At 33.9% G+C, this 14,523-nt stretch overlaps 2 protein-coding genes, 1 non-coding gene and 1 pseudogene across 3 annotated transcripts; 2 read left to right on the top strand and 2 right to left on the bottom strand.

The window, feature by feature from the left end:
• Positions 1-1,598: 1,598 nt before the first annotated feature.
• On the top strand, positions 1,599-2,045 carry LOC147945382 (cytochrome P450 71B16 pseudogene; annotated as a pseudogene).
• A 3,861-nt stretch (positions 2,046-5,906) lies between these two features.
• Positions 5,907-5,979, top strand: TRNAK-UUU (transfer RNA lysine (anticodon UUU)). The gene has a single exon. It is a non-coding gene; the product is annotated as a tRNA-Lys (tRNA).
• A 3,415-nt stretch (positions 5,980-9,394) lies between these two features.
• LOC104779828 (cytochrome P450 71B17) lies at positions 9,395-11,383 on the bottom strand. Its single transcript, XM_087509897.1, has 2 exons — positions 10,287-11,383; positions 9,395-10,189 (listed from the first exon to the last, which is right to left on the bottom strand). Exons 1-2 carry the CDS (start codon positions 11,181-11,183, stop codon positions 9,578-9,580), a joined length of 1,509 nt encoding a protein of 502 aa, XP_087366023.1. The 5' UTR covers positions 11,184-11,383; the 3' UTR covers positions 9,395-9,577.
• A 602-nt stretch (positions 11,384-11,985) lies between these two features.
• Positions 11,986-13,838, bottom strand: LOC147945384 (cytochrome P450 71B19). Its single transcript, XM_087509898.1, has 2 exons — positions 12,868-13,838; positions 11,986-12,787 (listed from the first exon to the last, which is right to left on the bottom strand). Exons 1-2 carry the CDS (start codon positions 13,762-13,764, stop codon positions 12,176-12,178), a joined length of 1,509 nt encoding a protein of 502 aa, XP_087366024.1. The 5' UTR covers positions 13,765-13,838; the 3' UTR covers positions 11,986-12,175.
• Positions 13,839-14,523: the final 685 nt, after the last annotated feature.

Genomic DNA, 14,523 nt, shown 5'->3' on the forward strand with positions numbered 1-14,523 from the left:
AAAAGATGATCCCGAAGATTTTCGGGTGCTGTATCGTATGATTCCAGATATGTTTTTGAAGCTGTCTAGGATCATCAGAGACAAAACTGGTTTACAAAACACAAAAAAAAATATTTGTCGAAGAGATGCTTGCTGTCTTCATGCTCACAGTTGGACAAAATGCAAGATATGGCTACGTGAAAAACACATTTCAAAGGTCCAAGTTTGCAGTGAGCACAAGCTTTAATAAAATATTAAAAGCTCTGCTTATAATAGCTCCAAGTAAGATGGTGAAACCAGATGGTTTAGTGCCACTGAAGATCAGAGAAAGTACACGATTTTATCCATATTTTAAGGTCCATTATTTCATCTTTTGTTTAAATTGATTCTTTTAGTTTTTTCTTCATAGAATTTGACTTTTTTTGGCATGTATTATAGAATTGCGTTGGAGCGATAGATGGTACACATATACCAGCAACAATAGTTGGGCGTGAGGTGGCAAGCTATCGCAATCGAAAAGGAACAATATCTCAGAACGTTTTGGTTGTATGTAACTTTGATCTGGAGTTTATTTACATTCTGAGTGGATGGAGGGTTCGGCCCACGATTTAAAAGTGTTAAGTGATGCGTTAACTAGAGGAACTAACAAATTACAAGTGCCCAATGATAAAACATCTATAAATTTCTAACGTTATAGCATCATGGTTGATCTGGCAATTCATTTGAAATTTCACTACAAAAAATATGTCGGTTAACGTTAGTTGTTATTGACTTTGAACATTTATACTAAACTGACATAAACGAAATAGCATTATTTTAAAAAACCGTCGAAATAATGTCTAACGTTAAGTATTTTAGTATCAGTTTAACAAACAACATTTACTTTTAATGTGAAATATTTGAGTCTGTTTAAGTTAAGCGAATATTTTTATGTGACACAAAACTTAAACACTCATCTTTTATAGATATAACATATATCCTTTTTTTTCTTAATTGACTTTCCTGTTATAAGGGAAAATATTTTAAATAAATAAAATAATGAAAAAGAAATCATCAAAGCAGAAAACATAAAAAGTGAAATACGTCTTTAGTGAAATTTCAGTTGGTTTGTAAACCAACGGCAAACTCCTTGTTTTAAAAAAATTTATGTCGGTTTAGATTGTGATGTAGAATAAATCACGTATTGAAATATATTTTTTTGCAGTGGTTGCTGATCAATGTATTTTGTGAAGCGGCGTTAGCCGCTCTAGTGTATCAACGACAGAGGTGGACTGAAAAGGGGTTTTGAGCATTGTAGGTCGTCCCTCTCTGTCCACAATTCGAATTATCTATTGAATCAGTGATGGGTTATTCAAAACTTTGTACAAAGTCTAGAATTGGAGATTGGTGCAATCACTTAACTCAAACTGTGGTGCAAACACTGAACCCGAACTGGGACGAGCTTGAGAGGTACTTTCTTGACGACTGTAAGGGTACCAGCTTCTTATTTATCGATATCTTCATGTGTCGTACCATCAGGTGCTCTCCAGTCGAAGTAGTAAAGTAAATTCAAGATTCCTAATTCCACAGTAGCTACCCCCCATTGCTGTACTGGGACATATCCTTCGACCAGATTCAAAATGTTTCTTGAACATGGTGATCAAAGAAACATTCAGATTACAGCAGCTCCTGTTCAACTCCCAAGGGAAACAATAGCTCACATCAAGGTCCAAGGCTATGATATTCCTCCAAAGACACATATCTTGGTGAACGCTTGGGCGATAGGAAGAGATCCGAAATACTGGACAAACCCAAAAGAGTTTAACTCCGAGAGGTTTATCGATAGCCCTGTGGATTATAAAGGAAGACATTTCGAGCTCTTACCAATTGGGTCTGGTCGAATGATATGTCCCGGTATAACAATTCGGGTAGCTATTGTGGAATTAGAACTCTTGAACTTACTTTACTACTTCGATTAGAGAGCACCTGATGGTATGACACATGAAGATATTGATAAAGAAGAAGCTGGTACCCTTACAGTCGTCAAGAAAGTACCTCTCAATCTCGTCCCAGTTCGAGTTCAGTGATTGCACCACAGTTTGAGTTAAGTGATTGCACCAATCTCCAGGTTCTAGACTTTGTACAAAGTTTTGAATAACCCATCACTGATTCAATAGATAAGTCGAATTGTGGACAGAGAGGGACGACGACCTACAATGCTCAAAATCCCTTTTCAATCCACCTCTGTCGTTGATACACTAGAGTGGCTAACGCCGCTTCACAAAATAAATTGATTAGCAAACACTACAAAAAAATATAGTATGTTGCAATACGTGGATTATTCGACATCATAATCTAAACCGACATAACTTTTTTTAAAACAAGGAATTTACCATCGGTTTACAAACCAACTGAAATTTCACTAGAGACGTATTTCACTTTTTACGTTTTCTCCTTTAATGATTTCTTTTTCATTAATTTATTTATTTACAATCTTTTCCCAGGAAAGTCAATTAAGAAAAAAAGGATATACGGTATATCTATAAAAGATGAGTGTTTAAGTTTTGTGTCACATAAAAACATTTGCTAAACTTACTTAAACTGACTCAAATATTTCACATTAAAAGTACATGTTTGTTAAACTGATACTAAAATACTTAATGTCAGACATTATTCTGACGGTTTTTTATAATGATGCTATTTCGTTAATGTCCGTTTAGTATAAATGTTCAAAGTCAATAACAACTAACGTTAACGGGCACATTTTTTGTAGTGAAATTTCAAATGAATTGCCAGATCAACCATGATCCAAAACAAAATGCAAAATAGACCTTCATTATTTTTTTATTACATCTTTATTTATTTTTCAAACCTACCAATTTGATCCTTTGTTTCGTAACTAAAATTTATAGAATATCATTGATAGATCTGAACGGTTGACGCAACGTCATAAAATAAATTGATCAGCAAACGCTATAAAAATTACATTGAAATACGTTGATTGATCTATATCATAATCTAAACCGACATAAGTTTTTTTTTTAAATAAGGAATTTGCCGTTAATTGACAAACCGACTTAAATTTCATTAGAGAATTATTTCACTTTTTATGCTTTCTCCTTTGATGATTTCATTTTCATTTATTTATTATTTTCAATAGTTTTCATATTAACATAAGAGTTAATTTAAAAAAGGGATATACGTAGGTTATATAAAAGATGAGATTTTAAGTTTTATGTCACATAAAAACAGTCGCTAAACATAAAAACAGTAGATAAACTTACTTAGAATGATTCAAATATTTGACGTTAAAAGGAAATGTAGCATCATTGAAATGAAACTGATTCAAATTGCTCGAAGATTAAAAGTAAAATTAGGTTTAGACCCCTCTTTTATTCTTATTTATGTACATCATTTAAAATTTGTAGCATGTGACAATGAAAAATTCATACCAAAATGCATGTCTTTAATCTCTCAATATAAAGAATTATATGTGTTGACATTCACCAAATCTGAAATTAAAATCATCTTATACTTGAAAACTTATTTGTTTACCTCCGGGAACCATCCACATAACAACAGTATCCCGTAAAAGTGGAGGTAATGGTGTGTTTTCCTATCCTCGTAGGTACGGTGAACAAGGGGGCTATATATAAGTATGTGTCCGTGTCCACGACATGTGTCTAATGTCAGGCTGTCGACTCACTTTCCGCCAACCTTAAAACCTCAAAAGGACTCTCATCCAATTTTTCAAAAAACTTTTGCATTTTTAGCATTCTATATATACCACATTATCCGAGAAAATGATGTATGTTAGGAACTAGGTGATGTTTCATCTAGGAAAAAAACCATATTCTCAAATAAAGACTCCATTGGGAAAGGATTGGATCAAGTGGTATTCGAGATAAAGCCCACGTTTGACGTGCTAGCGGCCCGTCAAAAATAACATGGTTAATTGTCAGCTCCTGCGCTACACATCTAGCACAACTTAGGTTACAATTGATTCCGAACGACTTAGGTTAACGTGACCGAAAACTCACCTTGTTAGCACTTACCACATATATAAATGGTAAATCTTTGGTGCGTATCATATTTTCCAAATTCTAGCCTGAAGCGGTGTTATATCTAGACCGCAAACTATATCATTAAAGGTCTTTAGATCCGTCATTCGGGTCATATGGTATCCAGACTTAACAGTGATCTTATCCATATATATTATATTTATTTTAATAACTTTTGCCTTTCTTATTTTCATAGGATTACTACTTTATAATATCTTAAATTAATATATGACATTATGAGACGATGATATTTGACGCTCTATTTTCATGACATGTGTCATCAAATTCTTTTTTATAACAATAATGATTTTATCTAATGTGCTTTTATATATATATATATATATATATATATATATATATATTTTAATATATTGATAACAATTTTCAATATTAATTTATATATATATATATAAAAATTATTTAAGTATGTTTTAGGTCATTGAAACCCAAGGACCGGCCATGAGTGTAGATGGAGCAAAAGTTAACAAAAAAAGATGTAGAATCATGCAATGGACACAAATCTGTCATAAATCCTTCTATTTTTGAATAATAGGGTTATCTCGTGCGTCATTATGTATTCCTTCCGATTTTAATATTATGAGATAATTACTTTATTACAAGTACTAATTTGTTACATTGGCAATGATGTTTCTGGTGAATAAATACAAACATTTTCAATGTATTAACCATTTTTTCTAATTTTTAGTTGGGGTTTTTTTTGATGTTTTTAAAATGTATATAGTCAATTATTACCTATAAGAAGTACAACCACCATTTACAAATAATTTTACTAAGAATTTTGTTCCGAATTTGTTTTATTGAAATTATGAACTTAAATACAATCTTACTTTAAGCGTTTTTTAATAGAAAAAAAAGCAAAAGTTACTCTACTATTTTTGATGGTTGTCTGTCTACAGATATGCATCATTTATCCTTCTAGTGTTCATTACCACAAACTTGCTTGCTTACTCTGATTTTCATCTTGAGTTCGTCCATCTAGGTTCCTTACTCATCAATGACTAATTAACTAATATGAAGATGATTGATTTCTTGATCATTTGATTATTCTTCTTATATGTTACTTTGGATATTTTTGGTTTATACAGTTTACTTTTGCAGTACAGCCATGATCCATCACACATTTTATTAGGTACATCGTGTTATGACACTCCTTCCATTTTTGTTGTATAATGAATTAGCTCATGGTATCTTTATCTGACATTTTAGAGACATCTGAATATATCGATCGAGGAACATGATAAATATATATTTCTATGTATAAATTCTATCCTCCAATTGAGACGCATGTTAAATATTTGAGACGCATGTTAAATTTTCATTAAAAACCAATGTACCAAGAAATATTGTAGGTATGCATGCTTAACTTTAAAATTGTATAATTTAGGGATAGAATATATGATTCCAATGATTAATCGAGATTTTGTTGTTTACAATTTACATCATCGTCAGCACAACAATTAGCTACAAACCACCGTTAAAATACCCATTCGGTTGATCTGTCAAAATTTTCTCTTTATAGCGTTTTTCTCTCTCTAGAATTTCTTTCATTCGTGTCAATGGACATAATTGTTGTCAAAGTTAGTTTCCATGTCTCTCTGCAACCTTTCTTTTGTAGACAAAAGCAAGAGACTTCCATGAAGAGAAACAAATGGCTTTCGGATATATTAAGGATTAATTTTCAATTTGTAGAAAGGGTAACTAAACTGGTTTGATATGCTGCCAGATCATGGGCACAAACCGACCATAAACTAACGCCCTCCTAAGTTGCTCCGGATGAAGGGAGAATATGGGTATTAAGAAAAGGGATTTCCCAAGGATCTAAAACCCCCCCCACACCAATCTTAATTAACTACTACATCTTTATTTGGGTGTATAGCTCAGTTGGTAGAGAATTGGGCTTTTAACCTAATGGTCGCAGGTTCAAGTCCTGCTATACCCAAACCTACCTTACCACACTATATAGTAAAGATTCGTAGTAGCGTTCTAAGATCACTGAGGGGAAGGTTCGTCATAAATTTGGAGAGTACACGTAAACTCAGACTTTTGAGAACAAATATTGGACCGGAAAGAAATAAGGGACAGAAATCCATAAAGTCAAAAAATATGGCACAAAAAGGAAATCCGATTTCAGTAAGACTTGGAAAAAATCGTAGTTCAGGTTCAAATCGGTTCAGTGAGGACGACCGCGAAAGTCACTGAATGGGTAAGGAGTCCTAACAATATAGCCGATCTATCATCTGTGATGTATTAAAAATAAAGCTTTTAGCAAATGATAAAAGGAAAAAAAGCAATAAAACATAGGATAATATTGACGAAATAGGGGTAATTTAGACAGAAAATTGACAAAATCGAAAAGAAAAAATAATATTTCTTGCTTAAAAGAGAGTCAACTCACGCTATATATTTCAAACATAAACAACTTAGTACACTCATAATTCACATTAATAGTGACTGAGATTGGCTTGAAGTTCAATATTTTTGTACATCAAACAAGAATATGATGAGATCGGTTCAATAGTCCGAAAAGTTAAACATCAAAAGAAACATAAGCGGTATAATACTTGATGGGTCGTGGCCTCGGTGGAATGGTAACACAACATTTCAGCTGAATATAAATTTATTGTTTAGCTTTGATGAAAATTGAAATATTCATCAGAAACTATACTATATATATATATATATATATATATATATATGAAAATAGTATAGAACTATGTCATGGTTGAAATAAAATATACTATTTATATTAAATAAGCTAAGTAAGGTAAGCAATTATGATTAGTCTTTTCTTTTTAGTCTTACATTACATATTTAAACATTTATGACTCTTTCATACTTTAAAGTTTATTGGTAGGTAAATGAAGTAAAAAAATTGTATGTGGTAATTGTAACTCCAACAGAAAAATAAGAGAATAGTAATTAAGGATTGAAGAAAATACTACTGGAGTTACAAATTTATGGAAAAAAAATTGAGGAAACTTAAATTTGACAGAAATTAGAGATTTTTTTTTAATTGTCAAAAATCCTAAAGATAGAATAGAAAATATTGAAGTTGTAATTTATTAGGATCTTGAAATATTATATAATATGCTTTTTGGAATTAATTATTAGATTGAAATAAATTTAATTAGCAAATTGTAATGTGTAAGAATAAATGAGAGTAATCAAATTATGAAAAAGTGGAGAAAACAACAAACAAATATCAAGAGACAAATTATAAAAGAATTATGGAAACAAATATTTAGTATGTAAATTTGTTTTTAATTTGTTCTTCTAGAATTAATGACAAAAGCTTTTAATATATGTTTAAAAAAACAAAGTTGAAGCAATCAAATAATAATGAATTTCTCCTAATCAAGAACCCACATTTGCACAAAGTCTCAATGCCAGTAAGCACATTTCAAAATATGATTTGCTTTGTTCAGCATGTAAAAAGCTGCTCGTGTGACTCTTTTTCAAAATCATTTCTTTCATTCTACATCAATGAGAATGAAAGAAAACCATCAACCAACAATCTTTCTTAAAAGAGAGATATGATTGAATAAAAAATCTTTCTTAGAAATTGTACGTTTCCATGAGGAAGAACATGTATAGAACCTGGAGAACAAAGTAGCATCACTGGAGGAATGATGGTGACCAGGGAGAATATATCCCCCGAGCTCCAGCCTCAGCTTCGTGTGGTATTATCTATTCAGAAACTTTTTTCTTTTGTTCTGCTTTGCATGATTAAAAGAGAACAAACCCATTAGCTCACATTTATAATATCTTATCCAAACTGACCAATATACTTTAAAATCTTCACAAATCAGCGATACTTTTAAAAAATCAAGACACACGAGGGGACAACACATTGGAAATCTCAAATCATGTGTTAAAATTTTACATGCAAGGAAGAAAGATTGATCCAAGGAAAAAAAAAAACCTTAAATCAACAAAAAAAAACTGGTCAATACAAGATTATGTAAACAATCCAAACTCTAAAAAGAAGTCAAAAGTTTGATCACACTAAAACGTGAAGAAATTAAACAACTTTAAATCCGAAATTAATATTTTTTTGAAGAGAGGGGAGTAATTTGACTAACACAATACCAATACTAATACTAAAAGTCGCAAATTTCATGAAATCAGTAACAACACTAATCGCAAATCATAATTTGGTCAATGGTGTATAATTTGGTCATGTTGTTTATCTAGCTTCTTAATTATAACAAACGTTCCCAAATCAAACTATAATTCAATCAGTGTATACACAAACATATGTAGTAATTAAAGGTTTCAGTTGTGAATCTAAGCTAAGATGCTCCTACGTCTCTTCTTTTTCTTTATTGGTTGGCGCTTTGGCTAAAACAGAAAGCATTTTTCCTATGACCTAGACACATAATGAAGCTCTTGTGGTGCAACACTTCTTAACAGCAACATAGTTTACAAAGCGGCATAAAATGCAGATAAAGAAAAAAAAACTACTTTTCTTGAGTTATTTGGAAGATAAAAGGGAAACCATCTTACTCTTATTTGATTTCTTAGTCTCCGACCTTTGGAATGGGTTAGTTTTGTCTAACAGAAGAGAAAATTTGATTTAGAATTCAGAAATATTAAACAACCCAAAGCTAGCTCGTTTTGTCTTTTATCCATCGGTGAGAAGTTGAAAGCTAGAGAAAATATTGACAAACCTGATGGGTTAGCTTTTGTCTGCGCCACTTAATCTAGTCTTCGTTATCACGATTTGGTCTTCTCCTCTCCAATTGCTCCGCCCAAACGCCTATTCTTCTTCACGGATCGAGACGACACGACAAAACCTTCACCCACCAACAACGACAACAATGGCAAGCTCATAGAAGAGAAATTTGATTTAGAGAAGCTCTGATGGCGTGAAATATTAGAAGGAGATGGAGTGGAAGAGAGAAAACCTAATAAGTTTTGGCTTCTTTTTTTTTTGTGTCTGTCGGGAATCGAGAGATGTTAGCTGTATTTATTCAAATATTTTGTTTGGATATTATTAATTTTAATGATGCCAGAAGAAACTGAAAACCCGGAGAGAACTGAAACGTACAAGTTTTATTGTATTCATCATTAAGCTGAAAATCTGATGTGTCATGTTCTGGGTAGATATTGCTATTACCCTTTCCGAAATTGTTTTGCATGCAAAATATTAGATGTGCGGTCGAAATACTGTAGTTTCTTATGAATCTGTGGTTTTTTTTTTTTTTTTTTGGTAAAAGATGAATCTGTGGTTGGTGTAATTTTAGAGCAAATCAATCCTTTCAGGAAAATAATGTAATCAAGTACACGTCTCAACAGATTTTACAGTTTTCTTGAAACGTATAGAGGTCTTCTGGCGATCCAAAAAAAACAAGGAACAAGAAAACCTTGGTCCATGAGCCTTACTTTTCATACAATATCTACATAACCAGCAAATCTTCAAAGCTTATAGTGTTTGTGGTGCATAACCAACAAATCGTGTATACAAAACAAAACATATAAGATTTGCAAAATATATTTTAATTAAAACATCTTTAAAAGTTTGGAGTTTGGTGCAATCACTGAACTCGAACTGGGACGAGCTTCAGAGGCACTTTCTTGACGACTGTAAGACTACCAGCTTCTTCCATATCGATGTCTTTATGTGTCATCCCATCAGGTACTCTCCAATCGAAGAAGTAAAGTAAGTTCAAGAGTCCCAATTCCACAGTCGCTATCGCCATTGCTATACCGGGACATATCCTTCTACCAGACCCAAACGGTAAGAGCTCGAAATGTTTCCCTTTATAATCCACAGGGCTATCGATAAACCTCTCCGGGTTAAACTCTTCCGGGTCTGTCCAGTATTTTGGATCTCTTCCTATCGCCCAAGCGTTCACCAAGATCCGTCTCTTTGGAGGAATATCATAGCCCTGAATCTTGATGTGAGCCATTGTTTCCCTTGGGAGCAGAAGTGGTGCTGCTGGATGTAATCTGAATGTTTCCTTGATCACCATGTTCAAGAAAGGAACTTTGGCGACATCTTCGTCGGTGATTCTCTCCTTATTGTTGCCAAGACGGTCTCGGATCTCGCCTTGAAGTTTCTTCATCACTTCCGGGTTTCTAGCGAGCTCCGTCATTGCCCATATCATGGTAATAGCTCCTGTGTCTATCCCTGCCATAAATATATTCTACCAAACACCCGGAGACTAAGTTATTTAGCTTCTATCCAGATTTCAGTTTCATTACGAATGTGTTCAAAAAAGTTGTTTGTTTATTTCGTCTTACCGTGAGAATCCCCTTAATATGATCTATTGTGAGCTTCAAAGAATCATCTTCACCTTGTTTATGCATCACATCCAACATTAGATCGACGATATCTCTGTTATCTTTCGATCGGCCTGGTTTCAAATGATCATCAATCACATGTTGAAACAAGGCATCGAGCTTGAAGAAGACATCTTTTAACCTCTTGTGTTGCCCCGAAATCCAATCACCAAGCCATCCAAGTCCGGCAATAGGAAACGAATCAGAGAAAGTGAAACTAGCCTGAGCTTCTTCCCCTTCGAAGATGAGCTCTTCGATCTTTTCTTGATCGATAAACTCGCTCTCGTGGAAGCTCTGTCCAAAAGCAACTCTAAACAGGATACTTGATGTTAGCCAGAAAAGGGCTTTGCTCAAATCGACCGGAGAACGATCCACGGCTGATTCCGACACTTTCTTGACCAGAAAGTTACATTCTGCCTCTCTGATATATCCAAAAGACTGAACCTTTTTAAAACTGAAAAACTCGCTCACCGTAAACTTTCGCCGCTCTCTCCACTCTCGGCCGTATGGTGTAGAGCCGATATCTTTAAAACCACGAGAGATTAGCCTCCCCCCGAAAAGCTTAGGCCTGCTGCAACAGTCTAGGTCATGAGTTCTAAGCACTTCTTCAGCTCCTTCTTTCGATGAGATAACAGTTACAGGGACAAACCCTAAGTGAAGAAGCATAACATGTCCTGTTCTTTCGGCGAGACGTTGAAGTGACCTGTGAGGCAGTTCCCCAAGTTGATGTAAGTTTCCGATGATCGGTAACTTAGGAGGGCTTGGAGGAAGATTCCATTTAGAGCGTTTGATCTTCTTTCCGATAAGGATTAACGTAACGAAGGTGATGAGAAAAAGACAGAGCAAAGATATTGTCATTTTTTTCTTTTCTTTTTTTTTTGGTTTAAATTGATAATGCTCTGTTTTGGTAATATTAATAATAGTTCAAATCTTATCCTGGGGTCGTCACTGAAGAAGGAAGAGATAAGACAGCACTCACACTGCGCTCATTTTAATCATAGTGAAAAGTCTACTAGTCCTACATCTAGAAGACAAATTTGACTTGTGCAAATATGAATGGTTAGAAACATCTACGATACTTTTACAAATTATAATGTAAAGTAAATTAAAATAAAAGCCTACAAAACTGACAAAAACATAGACCATCAAACACCACACAAAATATCAAAACCTTAGACATAATTTTGGAAAGTGTTTAAACACTTCTCTTTTTTAATAAAATTCGATTCGTTTAGGTTTACAAGCTGAATCATATTTAAATCATATTTAAATTATGTTTAAATTATCAAAATAAAATATTTCTCTTATTTATTATCAAAATTTAAAAGATGATCCGCACTTATCACATATAAAACAAAATATGAGTTCGCGCAAATTATCTTTGCTAGTTCACGTGAATTTTAAGGGGAAAATAGAAGACAAATTCTTCTAAAACTCTTTTCCATACTGACAAAATCTCAATGGATTCCTACAACCATAATAGGGATAATTTGATTAAACTAATAACCAACAGAATCCGGTTTATGAGAATGAGAGCCCGACCCGTTGGGTGGTCTCGCCATATAAAATCAATTACATTTTTCATTTTATTTAAGAAAAAGTGTGAACTTTATTTGGATTGCATGTTAAATTTTAAATTTTTTTGAAGGACTTGAAAATATTGAATGTTGGTAAGCGTTATTTCAGCGGGTCAGGCAAATAGCTAAGGATTATATATGTTAAACACACATCCCAATTAATATTTTACCGTTTTTTCAAATCAGAACTGAAAATGGCATTTGAAAATTTAACATAGTATTTTACTGAAAAAATATACTCTCATACATCAGAGAAGCTTACATTTAGTGCAATCACTGAACTCGAACTGGAACAAGCTTGAGCGGTACTTTCTTGACAATTGTAAGAGTACCAGCTTCTTCTATACTGATGTCTTTGTGTGTCATCCCATCAGGCAACTTCCAGTCGAAGAAGTAAAGTAAGTTTAAGAGTCCCAATTCAACAGTAGCAATCCCCATTGCCATCCCGGGACATATCCTTCGACCAGACCCAAATGGCAAGAGCTCGTAGTGTTGTCCCCTATAATCCACAGAGCTATCCATAAACCTCTCAGGGTCAAACTCTTCCGGTTTTTCCCAGAGTTTTGGGTCTCTTCCTATCGCCCCAACGTTAACCAAGATCCGCCTCTCGGGAGGAATATCATAGCCTTGAACTTTGATGTGAGCCATTGTTTCCCTTGGGAGTATAAGAGGAGCTGCTGGGTGTAATCTGAATGTTTCCTTGATTACCATCTTCAAGTAAGGAACCTTATCGATATCTTCTTCAGTGATTCTCTCCTTGTTGTTGCCAAGTTGGTCTCGGATATCGCCTTGAACTTTCTTTAACAGTCTCGGGTTTCTAACTAGCTCTGTCATTGCCCATATCATGGTGATGGCCCCAGTGTCTATCCCTGCAAGAAATATATTCTACCAACAAACAAGAAAGTTAAGTTAAAAACTTAGATCCATTTTTTTATGATAATGTGTTAAAAGAACTCTAGATTTACCGCGAGAAACCCCTTGATATGATCTATTGTGAGTTTTAAGGAATCATCTTTGCCTTGTTTATGAATCACATCCAACATTGAATCGATGATATCTTCGTGATCCTTTGATCTTCCAGGTTTCAAATGATCATCTATCACATGTTGGAATAGAGCGTCGAGTTTGTAAAATACATCGTTGAGCCTTTTGTGTTGTCCGGAAAACAAGTCCACGAGCCATCCAAGTCCGGCAACAGGAAAGAAATCAGAACAAGTGAAACTTGCTAGGGCAGTCTCAGCTTCGAACACAAGTTCTTCAATCTTGTCTTTATCGATAAACTCACTCTCGTGGAACCTTTGTCCAAAAGCAACTCTAAACAAGATACTTGCGGTTAGCCAGAAAAGGGATTTGCTCAAATCAACCGGAGATCGATCTACCGCGGATTCCGACAGTTGCTTGACCAGAAAGTTACATTCTTCCTCTCTGATATGCCTATAGGACTGAACCTTTTTCAAACAGAAAAGCTCACGTACCGCAAACTTACGCCGCTCCTTCCACTCGTCACCGTATGGTGTAAAACCAATATCTTTAAAATCCCGCGAGATTAACCTTGTCCCGACAAGCTTAGGCCTGCTGCAACAGTCTAGGTCATGAGTTCTAAGCACTTCTTCAGCTCCTTCTCTCGATGAGATCACAGTTACATGGACAAAGCCAAAGTGAAGAAGCATCACAGGTCCGTATCTTTCGGCTAGATGTTGAAGTGACCTGTGAGGCAATTCTCCAATCTGGTGTAAGTTTCCGATGACCGGAAACTTGGGAGGGCTTGGAGGAAGATTCCATTTAAAGTGTTTAAGCTTTTTGACGAAAAAGATTAAAGAAACGATGGTAATGAGGCAGAAACAGAGGAAAGAGATCGCCATTTCTGTTTGGTAATAAGATAAAGTGAAAATGATATTGCTCTGTTTGTGTTCTATTAATCCACACGGCAACTTGAGATCTAGAAAACTATCCATTCAATTTTCTTCATTAAAATACTGCAATTATTGGATCCAATTGGCTAATGGCTATTGGGTAAGTGCTTGTAGCAAATTGCAATTACTTTTACATATTATATTATTTATTTACTAAAAGGATAAATATTTTAGTGTGGATAAGAATAACTAGAAAATGGAAACATTTTAGTATTTCTAGTGTATATATTTATCTTGAATTAATTAGAAAATTTTGTTTTTAATGGTATTTATAGATTTTGCTATTTTACTTCAAATCTTTTAGATTTTCCATTTTCAAAGATCCAAAAAGCTAATTTTACACATTATGTTGGGTCTGTGTTTGTTATTAAGTATGTATTTATGAAAACAAAATCACAAATATATATATAGTTTCTAGAGTGGCCAAAAATGGCAAACCTACAAAGCCATTAAGCAAATGGCAAATGCAATTTTTCTGGGGCCAAATGCCAAACATAAATGCAATTAGATGGTCTAATGGGTCAACAGTTTGGAATATACATTGTTTATCAATAGAGAATAATCAGAAATACAATTTTAGTCGAAGAAATTGTTCCGAATATCCAATGTATATATGTAGTCATGATAGAATAAATAAATAAAAGCAAGTTCACCTTTGGTAATCAAATAGAAGTAGTTTGTGTATGTTAACTAGGCTAAAGTGCTAAA

Source organism: Camelina sativa, chromosome 4 (assembly GCF_030686135.1).
Source record: "Camelina sativa cultivar CO46 ecotype springtype chromosome 4, ASM3068613v1".
In the NCBI taxonomy this organism is placed as follows: Eukaryota; Viridiplantae; Streptophyta; class Magnoliopsida; order Brassicales; family Brassicaceae; genus Camelina; species Camelina sativa.